The sequence below is a fragment of the Epinephelus lanceolatus genome, chromosome 24 (assembly GCF_041903045.1).
Source record: "Epinephelus lanceolatus isolate andai-2023 chromosome 24, ASM4190304v1, whole genome shotgun sequence".
In the NCBI taxonomy this organism is placed as follows: Eukaryota; Metazoa; Chordata; class Actinopteri; order Perciformes; family Serranidae; genus Epinephelus; species Epinephelus lanceolatus.
The window spans coordinates 12946170-12966082 of NC_135757.1; the positions used below are offsets into that span (position 1 = coordinate 12946170).

The window sequence follows — 19913 nt, forward strand, 5'->3', positions numbered from 1 at the left end:
CAGTGTGTTGCCAGCCAGCACCCTGACAGTCTAATGACTCAGTGAGTAATCATGAACGTGTCTTGCTGTGGAGTGGCCACGTGGCTCTGGTGAGGTGAAAGTGGGTGGGACTTGGCAGCAGGTGAGGGTAAGGGGCAGGTAGGTGGATGGTTTGGGGATTGGTTAGGATTAGGTGGGGCTTTCTCGGCGGTACCTGAGTGTCCCTCTCTCCTGTCAGTAACCTGTTGTTGGTTATATCTTTCTGGTCCTTGTCTGCCGCCGTGCACCTAGCATTAACCAGCTGACACACACAACAGGCAACATGTCAACATAGCGTGTGGGGAGGTCGATAGAAAGAGAAAATGGAGACAAGGGAGAGTCAGAGGACGGTGCAGGGGGAGGGAGAGGGAGATATGTTGTAAGTGGAGGAGAGGGTGAGAGGTTAAAAGCCATGACCCTCAGCAGGGGTCACTGTGTGGAGGCGTGTTGGTGATCCAGCCTTGCTGTGGGAGGTAAACATGCAAGGTGGGCAAAATGCTCTTCCTCACACTGAAACTTTATAAAGTACTAAACAATAACAAGTAATGTATTCAAATCACATTTTAAATACCTGAGGTTTTGTTCACAAAACACCCTGAGGCTACAAGTAGCTCCTTTAAAAACACCTAAAAATAAGGAGTGGAGCAGTCCTAAATTTAGGACATGGGGGTGTAATTCACAAAGCATCTCAGCTCTAAAAGTAGCTCCTAAGTCTGAGAGAAGTTAAAGGCAAACCAGACAGTACACTACAATACAATATTCGAATGTGTATGTATGATGCATGCATGAAATTTATGAGTGCATTTACATAGACATGAACAACCCATTTATGATCAGGTTTTTGGAAAATCCCATTTATGTGTTTCAGCATATAAACACTAAATCCTGTTCATGAGAAACCACAACAAAGAAAAAACGGGATACTGTTGCATGTATACACCTTAGACGGTTACTGAACCGCGCCGACTACCCGTGCAGGTGCAGGCACAGCTTTGTGCAAGTGACGAAACAGAAACACAAAAAGAAATGCAGCAGCAAAAGCCTTTCACTTCTGGGGCGATGAAGAAACAGTGTAACTTAAATGCCACTGGTTTATGTCGCTACGTCCGTGCTCCCTTTCATGCATGACGGAAGTGTCCCGCACTACAGCTTTGTGTTAAACATATCTGCAAGGTTGAGACCCCTTGCATCCCATCTGAAGAGATCCTTTTAGGAATAACATTAGACAGTTACAGTTACATCTATGTATGTATGTATGTATGTATGTATCCAAATTCACTGACACAGACCAGTCAACTGTCAACTCATCACTGAGAAAATTAATTCAAGAAACATGATGTCATGCATTGCAACCGGGTCAACACTGTCCCTTCTCTTAGCTAAGAAGTTCTCTTTTCGTTCCTGAATGTGTCTCTCAGCAGCTTTGTGAATAGCTCTTCATTACCAAGTGTTAAGATCCTTTGTGAATGCAACCCCAGCACTCCAGAAACTGATTCACAAGAGGTATAAATAACCAGTCCAAGACACAGCACTGCTTAGGTAAAATGATCTTTAAGAGCTTCAGTATTGGAAAGTACTGTACACTTTTTAAGTTTATAGTGCATAAAGTGTGCATTGTTACAATAGAGTGGTGGGGCAAAAATGGTGTAGCAGGGGACGTCATATTGATATTAGATTACAACTTTAAACAGCCTCCGGATCTTGTATCAGATGCAAGATATGATCAAGTGCTACTAAACAGTTTGGAATAATGACACAGATCTGAGCAAGAAACACTGGCTCAGAATTATCAGACACCAGATCCAGCCACTCACACTCATGACTGAGGTGTGTCTCCAAATTATATTTAGATAGAAAGACCTGTGCTGTTACCTTGCTGTTCTGCAGCAGTCGTGTCAGGTGCTCAAAACAGTTACTATTGAGGAAGATGGCTTGTAGAACTGGCCTGTCTGAACACAGGAACATGTCCCTGATAGTGTCTGAGAGACAGCAACAGAGATAGAGAGAGACCAGCAGACAAAGAGATGGGGAACAAAGACAGACACAGACAGAAAGAGCAAAGACAGAAATAAAACAAGGTGGAATAAGTCACACTAAGTTGACTTTCCTGTATGCAAATCATGATTCAACAAAAACAGAACAGCTCAAAATAATAAATGCAATATCACAGAAGTGTTGCTTAAGACCGTACCTAGCATGTTCACTTGCAGCGCCACAAATCGTCTCTCCCAGTGTCGGCCCAGTGTCGGCACTCGGCCCTTAGCTTGCTGCTGCTGTTGCTGCTGCTGTTGCTGCTGCTGTCGGGACGCAACGACAGCCGCTGGGTCAGAGTTAAGCAGCTTGAAGTAGTTTTCTAACACGGAGGCGATTTCCACTTGTCGCTGGTCAGAGCTTGATGCCAGGAGGCGCTGCACTACCTCCCGCAGGCAGCCCAAAGTCAGCAACGCCTTACGGTCTGGGGCCTCACTGTCCCAGTCCTCGCCTTCATCTGAAGAGCAGCTGCCCATGGAGCAGTCAGCAAGCACCCGCATCAGCACCTCCATGGTGGCTGGAGAAATGGCAAGCACAGCGTTCCTCTGCCAGAGAGGGAGGGATGAGGTTAGTCAACAGGAGTTAGGCATTATATGGGGTACAGAAGACCCACTGCAACAGAAACTGAAACACATAACCTTGGAGAAGCGGACTGGTTTACTAGATAGCACCAAGGTTAGAGGAATCCTGAATGGAACCAGCTCAAGAACCAGAGCAGATTTGGTGGAAAAGGGGTTTCTGTGACACACCGCTCACCTAGAGGCTTACCTGATCACCAGCTACTATGGCTCCAAACAGGTGCAGCAGGCAGCATTTCAGACTTTCCTTCAGGTGCTCGCTCTCCTGGAAGCACTCTGGAACAAGGGCACACGCACACACACACACACACACACACACACACACACACACAGTTTATTAGTTTGTTCTGTAGGCATGATGTCTGCTATGCAAATACAACACAACCACAAACGAGTCTGGTGAAGTTCCTGTATTCATATAACCAGAACACTGATGAATGCACACGCAGACACACCTTTATCTCTTCTGACTCTCTCATACACACAAACACTCACAAATGAAAGCTAACTGATATCTGAATACCAGATAAGGCAGGACCTCAGTTAGCACACACAGTGCAAAAACCCACACAGTCACGTGACAAGCCTGCCAGTAACCTCTGGGTCATAGGGGTCCATGGTGGGCCCAGTCATCCATTAACTCATCTGTCAACACGTCTGAATGGGAAGAAGAAATGTGACATCTTGGCTCCATGATGTCTGTGTTCTTTATCCCAATCACGTAACAACATTCTACTATCACTGATTAACACTAATAACAGTGTTGTCCAGTTGAAAATAAATTAGCTTTGTAAATGGAAAAAGGAACTGACTTTTTTCTTTATCTTCCTCCAGTTTCCCCACAAACTTACATACCAAACACACATACACAGTCTGTCAGGTTGGGCCTTGAGTGTTATCTTTGGTGCCAAACCACAGCAGCCATACACAGAACAGAAGGGAGTATTTGTTCAAAATGGCCACCAGTGTAGCTGAAGTGGCTTGACAGACACCATTCACTATCGGCTCATCTCAGCACCCGGCAAACAGGACACAGACACAAAGAGTGGATTCAACTGGACCCAGAGAGGAAAGAAGAGGAGGCAGTGAGGGAGAGAGTGACGGCATGGGAGCAATTAGAGAAAAAGATGGGAGAGGAAACACGGGAGGAGAGGAGAGGAGGGTGTTTTTTATGATGTAATGTAGAGGATTGCTTCCTCATCCTCACTCAAAGATGCCATTGAAGCAGGAGATGCAAAGTTCTGTCACATAAATATATATATATATATATATATATATATATATATATATATATATATATATATATATATATATATATATATATATATATATATATGAATGAATGAAAGAAATAGCACTTATACTACAACACCAAATTTGGTGTGAATGCAGCCGTACTGTCATTCACCAGCTGCATTGACAGTACAGACACACTGATATGGGAGACCTGGAAATGCTGACCAATCAGAGCAAACTGGGCTTTTCGGGGAGGGGCTTAAAGAGACAGGTGCTAAAACAAAGCCTTCTCAGACAGACAGAGGCTGAATACAGGTGTTCCAGCAGAGACAGTGTGAGAAAAATAAGGTGTGTTTTGAACATTAAAGCATGTAAACATGTTCTTGTAAAAACCAAAAATACAAGTATGAACCTGAAAATAAGGCTAATAGGTCTCTTTGAAGATTTCCTCCGGAATGCTGCTAACACTGTGTTGAACGTCGGAAAACAGTGGGAATAAAAAACAAGACACTTACGGTAAAAGAAAGGAACAAACTCAACAGTGAGGGGAGCCGCCTTGTACTTCTGTCTGCTCCTCTCGACTGTACCCAGCTGCTCCCTGGGGTAAAAAAAAAAAAGGATGAGGAACACTTCTATTGCTGATGAATGTTAGTTTTATTGTTACTGTTGTAAAGCAATGCCAAGCTAGCTGCAGGATGTTGTTACCCGCAGGTTCGATGCCTCCAGTTGCGGTACGGGTCATAGAGGCTCTCACAGAAAGCCAGCGCATGACGGACAAACTCCTCCGCCTGGCTCTGGTCTGCCATCTCCTTCTCTTTGGTCTTGCTCTTCAGCTGCACACACAGAGACCCACTTCACATCTGCTATTACGTGTGTTATTCAGCCTATTTCTACATAATCTCTCCTACATATAATTCAAAAATGTGCCTCCATAGATTTATTTTTCTGTTTGCCAAAAAGCAAAATGTCACTTCTGCATTTATGTTTCCCCAAAATCAATAAACATTCAACTACTGTTTAATAAAGAACCTAGAAATTTCCTCTCCCACTGTACTGGGTACCATGTTTTACTGAACAGAAAGATCAGAGCAAAAACAAAGGAAGGAGTCAGACCTGCTGAATATAGAGTGTTGTCATGGTGATGATGTGATTGATGTAAGAGCAAGTGCCAATCTCCTCCACGTTGGACAGATTCCTATCAGAAACATCCAACCATGCACAAACACAGACAAACACACACACAGGACAAGTCGACCATGAGCTCGTTAGTTGCTTGTTTTGCAGTACCGGCTTTTTCATGAAGAAAGAAAAATGTAAGCAACACTAGTGCACACAATAATGCAGGATTCATGGGGCATAATCATTTCTTTTCTCCTGTAAAGTAGCTATACTGTTACTGTATGTTTCCTGTCCAGACCTGCAGATGATGATAAGGAACTTGAGCAGCAGCAGAGCCAGGTTTTGCTGCTCAGGCTCCAGGCCATCGGAGGCTTTCTGAACGCACTGCAGCAGCTGGTGGCGCAAAACCTGCAGGATGTTGTCTGGGAGGAGCGTCAACACTGGGGGAACCTCCTCTGGCCTGGAGACAAAGGAGCATCACAACCATAAGAAGCAGAATTAATCTCTATGAGGTAAAGAGTTGGGCTGAGGAGGTTAATGTCAGAACTGGCAAAGTGCACGTGTAGCCTTTTATCATGGAGGTTTATCAAGAAGGCATAACTGCAGTTCTCACAAGGGCCAGCTTCAAGGAGCAGACCCTGTTCTGCATTCACTCAATCAAACACACATGCCTACTGCATTCAGGCATTCATTCCTAAGAAGAACAGCATGTGTGCAGCACTGCTCATATGACAGAGAGAGAGAGAGCACAGCCAAACCCATGCAATGAGTGTCATTGGGAAAGCAGGACAGATGTGGCAGCTGCAGAGGAAGGGACTGAGAGGGAAGGGAAGAAAATGGAGAGAAGACAGCCGACAAAAGGAAAGGAGACAGCGCAGGGAGGAGGATGAAAGGAGTCAGGAGAGGACAGGAGAAAATGAGTCAGGCGAGGAGGAGAAAAAGGAGATGACAGACAGAGAGGGAGGGAGAGGTGAAAAGCTTAACAAATGGGATTTAACCACACATATTCCTCCACCTCAATCCACCCTTTCACATGGCCTTCCTTCCGTGATAAAATGTGACCAAGTAGGTATACACAAACTTCACTTATTCCTGCAAGCTCTCAGACACTGAATACAAGCTTTCAGGTGTGTGTTCAAGCGCTGAGAGGTTCGCACCTTAACCTGCATCACATGTTCACATGTCAACACCAATCAGAGCATCACCTGTGACTAAATGTGTCCTGTCTGCACAAAAGCATCTGGTGTGGCTATTTTGGGTTGTGCTGTGGAAGGCTGCACAGAATGTGGTCACGCTGTGGATGACGCATGCAAGAGGAGATTTTGAACCCACTCAAGATGACCTAATGCAGAAAACTGCGTTGGTGTACTGTTAGATGTAATCGGGAGGTCTGTGTAATTTGGGTATGTGATATGTTGTTGACAGAATGAGGCTGGCAGGTGACAGTGAAGGATTAGAGTGGAGTAGGGCAGTGACTCTTGACCAGGTGTATCCAGGGGGTACGTCTGTGGTTGCCAGGGCATACGTGAAAAGTTCAACTAATTAACTCAACTAACTCAACTGATGCCAGCCTTACACCAAATGACGTTTTACCTTAGTTAGTGCGTGTTCCTGTGATCTTTGATTGTTATGTGGTCATAAAACTCAATCTGAGTTGTCTTGACATTTTGACAAAATCAAACATGCTTTATTTCACCCTAAGTTTTTTGTCTTGGCTCATGTAAATAGGCAGGATCAATGACGTAACCATTGTCAGCAACCAATAGTTGTGCTCTCTTTAGTGCTAAACAAGTAGTAGCAAACCAGGTGGAAACATAGGGCAGCTCCAGAGAGGTGCAAGGACATTAAACATGTGTTCATTTTCTTGTGCTTTGGTAAAGGAGGAGAAACTGGTGAAAGTGTGGGGTGAACAAGTGGCGATGTTTAATTCAGCACATATTTTAGTCAGAAATCTTAATGTTCTAAACGGTTAACTTCTCATTCCGTCTACTAAAATAGTGCAGCTAAGTTGAGATGACAAAATCCAAAATGTAAAGTTTCTTCACCAATACAGTTTATCTTTATGGATGACATCGATGCTGAACTGACGAGAATGTTGTCGACATGTGATGCCTTTTATGTTGTGTTTCTAGGGTTATGCTTTTAGGAGTCATGTCAAATTTCTTGAAGGGAGTTTGGTGTAAATTTTTCACCAAGAGCAGGATGGGAAAAAATGTCAAAGAAATCTAGCTGTAGTCTTACAAATACTGACCCTGCAAGATCCCCAGTCTTGTAAAATCTTATAGCGTGTGACTAAAAACTCACATTGTCTGTGAGAGGAGAGAGGGTGTCAGACTTTAGCCTTTTAAAGGCTGTTCAAACTCAAAGTCTTGTCGAGTATGGTAGGCATAAAAAGTAGAAACTGTCATGTGGATATTTTTAATATCACATTTGTGTTAAGAAGGAAAATAAATTTAGGTCAAACTGAGTCGGCTGTAACGCATGTTGTAATTGAGTGTGTGTGAAAACTAGTCAACCAGTTAGCAAGCAGATGGATTTAACTAGTTAGCTAAAAGTAATGGATAAAAGGTTGAAACCAAGGTATGGAACTACCGGTGTAGGATATACACCTAATATAGTGCACTGTCCTGTTAAACCCACATTTTATTTTACCTGTGAGCCACACTGAGAATGTCCCTCATATTTCAGTGGTTCTCTGGGGTCTATGGAAGAGACAACTCCCCTGATCCAGAACTGACACTCTGGATGCTCAGAAATGACCTTGAACTACGCATCTGAGGAACAATCGGCACTGACTTGGAATGGTAGCTACCAAGACGATGGAAATCACCCACTACCCCCAGCGTCAAGAATTCAACGAAATGAATGAATAAATATGTTTGCCTTCTCTTTAGAAAGATGAAGAACTAGGTATTTACTGTGTCCGATCCGACTACAACTATTAAATGTGGAATTACATTTCCATTATAAAATCACAGTTCGCCACACATTACCTTGAAGGTGGCTTTTCAAAGTCCACATCCAGGCATCGCTCGTAGGAGCTGATGAAAATCTCCAGCCATAACTTCAAGTAGTCTGGATCCCTCTGAGAAATGAAACAATAGAGAGAAAGAAGACAAATGAAGAGCAATAAAGATGGAGGAGGGAGAACCAGACCAGAGAGAGAGAGAGCAGGGAAAAGAAAGGAGAGAATATAGTTAGGGGCCTGTGCTGAGAGAAGCTGTCATGGTCAAGAGACATAAACAACTGGTAACCAGCAAAATCAAGTTTAAAAACAAAAAGGATACAAATTTCTGATTATATGAAGCACCAAAAAAATAAGTGAGACAAGATGTAGTGTATACTGACCACCATGTTTGAATAAAGGGTATACTGATTTATGAAGCCACTACCGAAGCATGACAAGCACGTGAGAGCAGGAATGTCTCAGGTGTGTGTGTGTGTGTGTGTGTGTGTGTTATCTTTTTAGGGCGTGGAAGCTAAAACATGCACCTGTTGGAGTGGAAAACAGGCTTGGCTGCATTCTGAGGGGGAGTCTGTCGCAGCCGGCTGATCGACATTTCCTAAATTCCTGGAACAATGCCCAGAGAAGGATGGGGTGGCAACAGAGGCCAAAGAGGAAGGCTGGCCGGGCTCAGCCTGCTCGGTCACAGTACAGTTCCTGGTGTGAAATCCCCTCAGCCCACAGGAACAAACACAGGACACCAAACACAGGGGATCATGTGGTGTAACTGCAAAACTACCATAAAGGGACCATAAAAACATGTGTCCAATTAGACTCAAAAAAACTTGTGATGTTCATTACCTGTTAGTTATTACTCCTGGGAGACTCAGCTCTTATATATATCTCAATAAATAACACAAATGGAAAAGTGTCCATCATTTTTTACAATAACTTACAGTAAACACAGAAAGGAGCCACTTCACACTTGTGAACACAAGGTATGCCAGTAAATACACGTTTACAGTTTCATGAGTCATGGGTAAAGGTGAAGAAAGCAATGTCGAAACAGAAAAAGACCACGCAAGAAGTTGGATTCTTATTGTTCTGAAGGGAAGTTTGAATACTGACTTGGTTTTTGAGACCTGGGCTTGATGACCATTGTTTTTTCATTTCACAGGACAGTCAAAATAAGCTGAAATAGGCTATAACCCCATAATAGTTCCACACACAGGGGCTTTAAGAGTCAAACTGAGAGATAGGGCTGGGCAATATATGGATTACATCTACTGTAGTTTGAGACTCCATATCATTTTAGATTCTGGATATTGTAATCTTGTAAGTGTTGTCTTTTCATGGTTTAAAAGGCTGAATTACAGTAAAGCAATGTCATATTCTGGACTTTACAGACCGCTCTAGTATTTGCCTTTACCTACTCGTCATTATATCCAAATTACTGATGATTATCTATCAAAAATCTCATCTTCAGCACCAATCGTCAACACTACAATATCGTAACATTATCTACATAGAGGTATTTAGTAAAAAATATTGTCATATCTGATCGTCTCCATATCGCCAAGCCCTACTGCACTCACTGTCTTGTTTTTCCTGCAACTTCATGATCAGGACAAGCTGAAAGACGCTATAACCCCGTAATAATTCTACACACAGGGGCTTTGAGAGACAAAGGGGTATCATAACGTTCCTGCATTATAAAATACCAGCTACATGTTCTGAAGCAAATACAACTGCAGCAGAGGTGGAGGTGTCACACCACATGCTTACGTGGTCCAGTACAGTTTGGAAAGCATTATTAATTCATCACACAGGAGTATTAACTTGCTCATAACCCCCCAGCAGCTCCTGTCATAGAGACTTCGAGCCATCTGGAGGGTGTGAGCGAGCAATCTAGGTCAAGGAGGGCTGAAGAGGTGACGGGGGCAGATTACCACAACACCAGACAGTATAATGTGCATGTAGTTGTGTAGTTATCCAGCACAGGTTTGGAAAGGAATTCTGTGTTTGACGGTAAACTTTGACCTGTTGATGGAGCTTGATGAAAAGACAAGCATTTGTCAAGTCCATTAGGATTCACCCTCTGGCGAAACATGAGTGTCATGTTCACAGCAATCCATTAAATATGGTGGACCAAAGTGTGCGACCACTAGATCAACACTATTTTCAATATTCAAGCCATCAGGGACTACATAGATTTTGAAGCACCATTACACATCTCTCCATGTTCCACATCCTTTGTCAAAGTTATTGAGATTTACGGCCTACGTTTGTCACTCATCGTAAGGAGCAATCAACTTTGAAACAGAACATCCACCCTGAGGGGAAGATAACTAGCATGTACCTATTTAGCTTCCCCGGGAGACATAGAAACAGATGGAAAATGAGAACACAATGCAACAAAGGAAAAAAAAGTGTTATTGTGTGGGCCTTTTGTGACGAGATTTAAATGCACTTTCTTTCATACACCTCAAAATATCCCATGATGCCAATATCAGACAAACAAGAAGACGGACACATGGGCATTTTGCAGGGCCACAGACAATTCACCAACCAATTTATGCAATATCCCGTGAAGCTGTAACTCTAATAGGGAGGAATTTGCAGATTAGAGGTTGAAAGTGAAGAGAAAACGCAACTGGAAAAAACAGGGTTTTCTCAGCATAGCAGTGCCATCTGGCTAAATAATGGGAGAGGGGCTGAAAGGCTGACTGCTTCTGTCTGCGTGTCAGAGTGGGAATCAGCCAGAACGAAGCAGGAAGCCAGCTCTCTGCAATTCCTATGAAGTCATCTGAACAATCCTGCGATGCTGGCCTCTGTGTGTGCGTGTGTGTGTGTGTGTGTGTGTGTGTGAGAGAGAGAGAGAGAGAGAGAGAGGGAGAGGGAGAGAGACATCTGAACAGCAACAGCCACGTGTGAATAATATGTTCTGCTGGGAGAACATGGCATGTCGCCTGTGTTTTTCCTGTTATATTCACTGCATGACTGAGAAGAACTCATTTATTTGTGCCTTCTGGTGAAGCTGCTCTGTTTAAACTTAAGCAAAAAATACTGTATTGTCTGTACATGCATTTGACTGCAACTGCCAGAAATTTTGAAGATGACGATTTATGCCAGCAGCTTCACTCTCAAGTGACTGAGCTTGCTCGTAGCGGTGACTGAATGACTGTGTGTGTGTGACTGAAAGAATGTCCTCTTTTAGGCAGCAGCTTGGGAGTACAGATGCCCATTGAGGGTTTGGACTGTGGCAGGCAGGGACACACCCTGTTCTGCATGGCTCTGTTTATCCATAGCCTTCATCACTGACACACACATAATGATCAAATTGGAATCCTACCTCAACAAAAGTCACCTTGTCCCAACTCTAACAACCATCTTGTATCTCAATGTGTATGAAAACAATTCCCATAAGGGGGTCGCATGCTTCTCCGTTGTATATCCATCATCATATTAGGCCCTTTGCCAAGCTACTTCATCACATTTCTAATGATCTGTTGTTGACCTTTGTAAAGCTAACAAGGTCACTGGCGACACAGATCAATGCACTTCATTTGCAAAATTGAGATCCCAGTTGACATGAAACAAGAGATGTGTGTTGACTCGCAATGGCAGATCAGGCTCTGCTATGTGGTATCATATCATGACACGTTACCTGCATAAAGAAACTAATAATAACAGATAATAATGAGTTGGGTGACAATATTGGTGGTGATTCATTTTCTTTCCGTTGACTGATCGACTAAGCTTGCAGAAATTGGAATATTTCCTTTAAAAAATCTGACTTGCAAATGATTTACAGCAAAGGAAATGCACTTAACATGTTTGTCAGTGATTAGATTACTCTGACGTATTATCAGTTTGCTCTTATTCAGTGCAGCAACATAGTCTCTGCAAGCGCTCTGCCCCACCAGACAGGCGCGGTCAGCCAGCTAAACGGGTGGCTGCTTGCTTAGTTTGGAGGTGGCTGTAAGTGACCTGGTTTGGTGGAAGTGGCACAGAGTCACGTAAACCACAATGTTTAAAGGTCCCCTCCCCGTATGTTTTAAAGACGGCTGTGGTCATTCTGTTTCTGCACCATCACAGCCCAGCATCACTGCCCATCAGTCAGTGACAGCTCCTCTGGCCATGACGTCACCGTCCAGGGTGTATTTAAAGAGACAAGTGGGAGGGGTTAAACCACACGAGGCGTGTCTGATACCCAAGTCTGTGACATCAGTGTTATTCCAGAGATATTCATAGTACAGAGGAAAATGAGAAGCAAGACAGAATGAAATAAGCGGCAGTGAGAAAGAAAGCTAGCCTGAAGGCACAAACTTTGCATACCAGCACATAAACCAAAGCCTGACTGTGTGGGCTTGTGTGTCTCTGTTTGGCATTGTGTGTGTGTGTGTGTGTGTGTGTGTGACAACAGAGATTAGACCGTAACAAGCAAACAAGCAGCAAAGCCGAGAAAAAGACCTGAGTAATCTACTTGAGCAAATATGTGAAACCGCGGCACTTTCTCCTCCTCCGTCGTCTCTAGCCCGACTGTTCATTTCCCTCCTCGTTTCTCTCTTCCCTTTTCACCTCTCGTCCTCCAATCCTCTCACTAGTCTCATAAATGCAGAGGCTTATGCAAATTACTGTCGTTTTCTTCTATTCCAGTCAAAAAGCGACTCACCAGGCAGGGTAGGGTAGGGTAGGGTGGAGTGGCATAAGACAGGATGGTGGTTCTGTGAATCTTAACCAGAAATCCCTGGCTTGTGGACAATTAAAAGGGAGTGAGGATTTCTGCTCTAGAATTAAGATACTGGACTCAGCTTTAAAGCCACTGAAGGGTGAAATGATGCCCCTGGCTGTTGAGGCATGTTCCCTGCGGTTGGGAATTAAAAAGGGCTTTTCTTTTTTTCAGAGAGTCACTGGCACTATTCAGAAGTCTGCTAAACCCTCCACTTCTTCTGACAAGCCCTTCTTGTTAATATACTGGTGTAAGAGGAGCACCACTGCAGCGCTGCTGTGTTGTTGTCACTGTACACCAGTAGCAACCAGCGGTTCCGTGCGCTTGGGGACAACACTCTGGCACAGACCAATGACAGGCAGCTAAGAGGATCGCTGGTTACGTAATGGTCTTAGCTGTCATCTGTGACCTCTCAGCCCTCTACAACTCGAGAAGCAAGCTGGAGTCGGGCCTCGCAACCACCGCAGATTCTCATAATCATTGCTAAAATTCATACATTATAAAATTTCTGATTGCTTAAGACATCCACTAATACACAGAATCCTCACCTGCCCTATTTATATCCCCTTAAAGTGCTGTGTGTGTAGAAGCCTGCAGGGGTCTCTATTGCTTCTCGGGGGTATAACAACATATTTTCAAAAAAAAAAAAAAAAATTAAATGATAAATCATCATGTAAATCTTGTTTGATCACTGTGCTTTGAAAAAACTGTCCAGCATCAACCAAAGTGAGCAACAGTCACCCAAACGCAGGCGCAGCATGCAACATGGATTTGTTTAGCTCTTCCCTTGTTTACACTGTGGCCGAGCAGCAGGCAAACCCAGTGATGCTACTGGCCCCTTGTCCTCGTCAACACACACTCGAGCAAGCATCTTAAAGTCTTTAACGGTAATTCACTTCTGATAAGGTTAACATAAAGTACTAGCTGTGTTATTTGTTTAATGCTTATGCAAACAAAAAGTACATAGTGCTCCTAATTTTATTTGTGGATTTCAAAACTTGGTCAAGTGATTTCAGTGTGTGTATCAATTCTTTTTGAACATTTTCAGCGAATTTCAACACTAACATTATAACAGTGATCATTCTGGTAACTACGATCATGATATGATAGTTTATACTGTTTCATTTCTGGCATCTATCAATCCAAATTGTAAGTGGGATGTGTCTATCTTTCAATACCAATTTACCATAAAAATACAGGTATATTAAAAAATGCAATGATCAAGATTTAGTGTGTTTCTTAAATTATGAAAATGACAGGCTAGCTGTATAATAAAAGGTGGTGTAAATAAACCTTTATCAGCCTCAGCGAACAATTTTGAGCATTACCACACATTTGAAAGATCAGCTTTTTACTCAGTAGACTAACGTTTGCTAAAAACTACAGTGCCACGCTGCTTTAGGAAATGATTACTAAGACTTTCTTTACATAAAAGCCACGATACATCACTCTCGATTAATATATCGATTCAATTATCATCCCCAATATCATCTATGCAAAGTAAAAATATCGATATATATCGTCATCTTTTAGATACACCTTGATTTTGAAATTCCCATGTTACGTCTGTGTCACCATTTCAATCCAAGCACAGCTCCTGCTAAACATTTAAACAGTGCCAGCAGCCTAGCACCATTCAGATAATGGCAAGCAGCCAAGAAAAAGACAATGAGGATATTGACTGATATTGTCTTGTATCGACCACAGGCCCCTGTATTGGAACAAATCTAAATTGTGTCGTGGCAGACATTGTCATAACAGCAAATATCATATCATTGTCGAAAGAATCGATATATTACATCGTGATAAAACTTGTGATTTATAAAAGCACTGCTACTGACAGAGTGGGGAAGTCAGAAAACACTGAAGGATAGATTACAGAGTAACACCGGCCTTTTCATTGAAGGTCAAATAGAAAACTAACATAAGTGCTCAACGGTGTGGTTAAGAACAGAGACCGTAACCAGGATCAATCAGTCTTGGAAACTTCAAATAAGAACTTAACAACATCACTGGGTTGCACTGACGGTTACTTCTCATGCAATCCCACTGCAGCACCAGCCACACCAACTCCTACACACTCCTCAACGGTGACTTTGATGCCACAGCTGCTCACCCAACAATTTCTGACCTCATCATCAATATGGGAACAGCTGCCACTGCTGGCTCGACTCTGAAATTATTATTACAATGTCATATGTCAAAACTTTAAGACATTAATTTCAGCGTCCCACATCTGTTTGAGCACAAACCCCACCCCTTCCACTTTCAGCACCAGGTGCTGGGTGATAATCAGGTGAATGATAATAACATGAGAACAGACAGAGCGGGATGAGCTGGTTCTCCTAACGTGACCTATTGTACAAGCTTCTACTGTCAACATCTGACTGACTTCCTCAGAGAGCAGTGCAAACGTTAACCTCTAACACGAAGGGCAGTGATGTCCCCCACTGCTTTGTCAACCATTACACAGGCAGATGGCGAGCAAAGAATAAAACAAACACCTTCCAAGTCATCTGACTGAACTATTTTATGCACTTTAAATAGCTATTGCTTGTACTTTATTCTGTTTTTATGCTTAGATAGCCATCAAGGAGGTACTTTTTGGACTGAAGATGTCTATATCTGATCATCAATCATTCATACGCATGTAGTGTGACTATGGGAGGAAGGACCGAGGTTGGTTTTGAAACAATATACCATTTAGTGGGACACAGGGGGTCGCAGAGCTTTCACACAAACATTCCTCATCTGATTTAGGCCACATGACTGCAGGTTCTCCTTGCAGCCAACATATCCTGGCAACCCTCACATACACACTCATATATAGTGCTGAGACACCCCGCCAGCCATACCTGACATTTCAGCTGCTCGGGGAGAGAGGCAGGCTGCTACATATATATATTTAAATACTTCTCTCTCTCAGCGTCTCCATCGCCTCACGCAGAGAGGAATATTGGCCCGGCTGGTGGACCCTTGGCTCATGGCCAGGATGAGATGAAATGATCCTTCCTCGCAGTGTAATGCTTAGTCAATGCAAATACACACCCCTGCTAGAGCAAATGCAATGTGTATGCTTGCAGCAATTGCTGGCATTTTCACAAGTGATTGTGACAAGTGTGTGTTTGAGTGTGTGTGCGGGCAGCAGTGTGTCTGAATGCTTCTGTTATGCACCCTGAACACCCACACAACAGGCATTAAATATTCTATTTGTGTCAGCATTCAAGCTCGCATGCTTTGCTTCACAGGGTGAGGATTATTCGATGTCATATCCTAAACTTGCAGAACACAACTTTGCTTTTCTGGGGTAAATACTCCAGAGAGGGTTGTGTACTGTATGTGTTTTATTGTGAGGGATTACGGTGGGGAGAAAGTGTGTGACTGCAGCCAGGCTCACGTGAGGAGCGGCTCAGGCAGGTTGTTTTGATTGGACACCAGGACGGGCGCATGCTTTATCGCCAAGTGAGTTAAATCTAGCCAACAGCTGACTCAAGGGGTGCTGTCTCTACTCCAGTGTCATTCATTCATCTCCACTTTAAAAACAAAGCAGTATCCGACAAGCACTGCAATGTACACTGCAGCAGTGCTCACCACATAATGAGCCCTTCCTCACATTAACTGATTTCACAGCGTGAGAAGACCACATAGCATCTCTGCTAGTGTTGTATAACATTCATTTACATTTGTTAACTGTGAATCAATTATTCATTTATAAACCTAATTTGTCCCCAATCAAAAAATCCTTGAGGATCTGCAGGCAATTTTATGAGTCTGGGTTTAACTGGAACATTTTAGAGTCCTATAATGTTTTATAAGCTGTTTCAGAGGCTTTTGCATCCTGAAAGTGTAATGCATGATATAAAAAGATGGCAAACATTGCCACAAAACAATTGTGCTCAGTAGCTTTGGTTTAAAATGCCTGTTAGCACAAGCTCTGAAATCCCACACTGATTTGCCTTACAGGCTGCTACTGCTGATATGCTCGCTTATGCTCTGACTAGAAACACAAGGCTTTCAAAATATTAATACCAAAGAAGCATAACCTCTTCACAAGGGAGGAAATGTCATCATACTGTCCATTACTTCACATAGCAACATTCACAAAAGACAAAACAGCCACAGTGGGAGTGTGTGTGCACATGAATCCACCTTACCTTAGTGCAGTAGAGCATCCAGACCTCGTATAGTCTCTCCTTGGATGCCATGGTGCCAAAGAGTGGCACCCTCAGGCTGTAGTGTCCACTGAGGTCACTTCCCTGGCTGCTCCATGGTTTTCAGTCATGAGCTAAACCTCTGCTTTTGGCCTTCAACACTCAACATCACGACTGTCCAACTCTGGCAAGGTGTAACACTCCCTTTAAAGATGGAAGAATGGATGATGGACGTGCTGTGGCAGAAACTTTCCAAGAATTATTCCATGGCAGAGGAGGGCTATGCAGCCCCTGAGAGCACTCAGCGCAGCTGGGCCTGTACTTGCACTTCTTCTGCTCTTCTCGGAGCGCCGGAGGGTTTTCCCAGCTGTGCCTGCGCTATCAATGACAACAACATACACAATTATGTATCATGGAGGCGATTGTTTTGTCACGGTCACACGACTGGGGGAAGTATTCACTGCTAGCAGCAACAAAATACCTCCAGAAACGTTGTGCACTTTGAGCTGCCCTGCTGGCTACCAGCGCAGACACACTGAGGCGATGGTGCTTTAACTGCACGACAAAACATACACCATTAATAGTGTCTGTTTCTGTTGTGTGCGCTACAGAGAAGCTACAACCAGACTGGCTCGTCTCGTGACAGCTGTACAACGCCCTCGGTTACACTCGGCTAGCATTACTCTATCAGTCGACCTTACCTGACCAAGCTAGCTTCAAGCTAGCTGTCAAAAAAGCCTATTTCTATTTTTTAGCCTCCCTTTCTCCTCCTCCTCCTCATGTGACAGAAACGCCTTGTCCTGCCAACACTGCCGGCTACAGACGTCTCATTTTAACAACAATATGAATATTATTACCTGGTGATATCTAATAAAACCGTCGAGAAACAGAAGACCACTCACCTGTGTAGCGAAAAGACCAACTGTCACTGACGCCGTCTCCGGAGTTGTTGTAAACGTGTCAAGTTGCCGACAAAGACACCGCGAGCACAACCGACAGCAACTTCCGGTCAATTGGATTTATTTCAAAATAAGAGCCCATTCTGACAGCACAACACTGAAAACTCCACATTTATTGCACAAATACAGCAATGACAGAAATTATGTTTGATTTTTTTTTTTTTTTACAACTCTCTCTACAAAGTTGCAATACACCAAAAAGCTGGTATATCATTACAAAGTAATATATTGTGCCTGAAGATATTTTTGAGAAAACACATAGTGGCACATGTCTGATGTCCAATTGCAAGTGACAATCACTCGCTTCAAGCCCCACTCAAAAAGCCACATAAGTCAGAAATGCAGTGAAAGTTGATTCAAAGCGTGGGGAGTTTGCACCACGACATTTTCAAATTGTATATGTATACTGTATAGCCTGTACATATAGTCTATATATATGTCATTATCTCTTTCTGTCTCATTATCTCTGTCCATTACAGAAGTCAAGTTTGATTAATTTAAATATAACATGTTCAAAATGTAAATTAATGCATTTTATTTAATGATCTGGTTACATTTTAGGCATATGTTCAAATGACATGCATGTCTTTTTTCTCTGAAAACAATGCTGACAATTTGACAATAAAATGATGCCACATTTTGGTATTTCACTGCTTTACTCATGTGCCACAACAATGTAATGTTTCTGACGAAATATATTTTCCCTTTTCCAAGAAAAAATGTGTATATGATTGTTAAATTACAACACGCGAAATATTTAAGATTTAACTGGAACCTATAATTTGGTAGGGGAACCGGATACACTGCAGCAACTGGCACAAAACATACTGCCAACCAAGTGAACATATTCCGGATTAAACTGTAGTTTCAATACATGATACGTGTTTCTTTTATATCGTATCCAACTCGTTATGAAGGAGGGAGAAGAACTGTGGAAGACATAGCTTTTAATATTTATCATAACAATGGGTGTGTTTGCGACACTTTATCCACTTTACGTTGTCGATGTGGAGCTCCGTGGTTGCTAAGGGCTGGGCTTGGCTGGTTGCAGAGCTCCATCAGTTTGTTCTGGTGTTGTGTTGCCATCTAGTGCAGCAGAAGACAACTGCTAATGTAGGAGGAAAAAGGTCGTTGAAGACCTGCAGCACGGAGCAGTCAGTGTTGTCTTTCCTCTAGAGACCATTAACTCAGAAAACAGAGCTGCACTGGTCCCTTTTGGTTAATTATCTGTTTATTATACCGGGATGGAAATACTCGTGTACGCCCAAGCAAAGGATGATTTTATTACTACTTTGTAGGCTATATAATTTGCATTGCTTTGTTGCAGGTTTGGTAAAACTGGCTGAAATACTGCACTTTTGAAATGCATTTTTTTTGCATTTTCATTATAATTATTAAGTTATACTCTCATTATTATCTAAAAAAATTCTCCTGCTGGCCACATCTGCGAGTTCCCAATTTTACACTGAGTCCGATTACATGGACATGAATAACCTGTTAATGAGGTGTATCCAGGTTGTGATCACATTTGTAATATGATGTTTACATGAGCATGGAGAGATCAGGTTATTCATATTCCTGTATACGTACCAGTTTATTTCAGAGTACTCCAGCTAGCATATTTGGGTTTCTCATCAACTGAATATCGAGTGTACACGCTCAAACACATAAACAGGATACTCTGAAAACCTGATAATAAACAGGTTACTCATGTCCATGTAAACATGATCATTGTAAGGCATTTTTCTCAAATCCTGGAAAGTTTTACTATTATAAAGCCATAATGTCGAAACATTCAGAATAGAAAGATTAGTAATTGACCTTGTTTGCAGTTCTAGGTGTCCTGTCAACAGTCTCTTTTACAATGGGGGCCTATGGGGAAAACACCTTTTGGTCCGCAGGGCCTTTTTTTTTACTGCAATACCAGGAGTGGCCACTGGGAAACAAATTTCTGCCTGTGACTGTCGTTTTTATGATTGGTCGTCAGTAAAGCTCGTTGTCAACTATGGGGTACATTCGGAAATACTCAACTCCAAGTGCCAGGGCACACTCTTGCACAAACTAGACCGTTCGTAATTTCGGACAGCTGTTGGAATGTACTGTTCGGTTATTTAATACTGCACTCTCAGAGCAGCAGATCATACT

General features: G+C 42.8%; 1 protein-coding gene across 4 annotated transcripts in view; it reads right to left on the bottom strand.

Annotated features, from left to right (window-relative positions):
• The window catches only part of nbeal1 (neurobeachin-like 1), a 43053-nt gene extending 25871 nt beyond the window's left edge, over nt 1–17182 (bottom strand). For 2 of the 4 annotated variants that reach the window (XM_033615514.2, XM_033615513.2), the window contains exons 1-10: nt 16813–17009; nt 7976–8067; nt 5281–5442; nt 4977–5058; nt 4569–4696; nt 4379–4461; nt 2818–2903; nt 2210–2594; nt 1891–1997; nt 194–280 (exon numbers count right to left, since the gene is read on the bottom strand). In XM_033615514.2, the coding sequence (XP_033471405.2) occupies nt 194–280; nt 1891–1997; nt 2210–2594; nt 2818–2903; nt 4379–4461; nt 4569–4696; nt 4977–5058; nt 5281–5442; nt 7976–8067; nt 16813–16863 (1263 nt within the window). In that variant the 5' untranslated portion in view covers nt 16864–17009. Of the gene's footprint in view, nt 1–193; nt 281–1890; nt 1998–2209; nt 2595–2817; nt 2904–4378; nt 4462–4568; nt 4697–4976; nt 5059–5280; nt 5443–7975; nt 8068–16812 lie in introns of all 4 variants that reach the window. The other 2 variants (XM_033615516.2, XM_033615515.2) reach the window with 1 other exon arrangement.
• Nucleotides 17183–19913: the final 2731 nt, after the last annotated feature.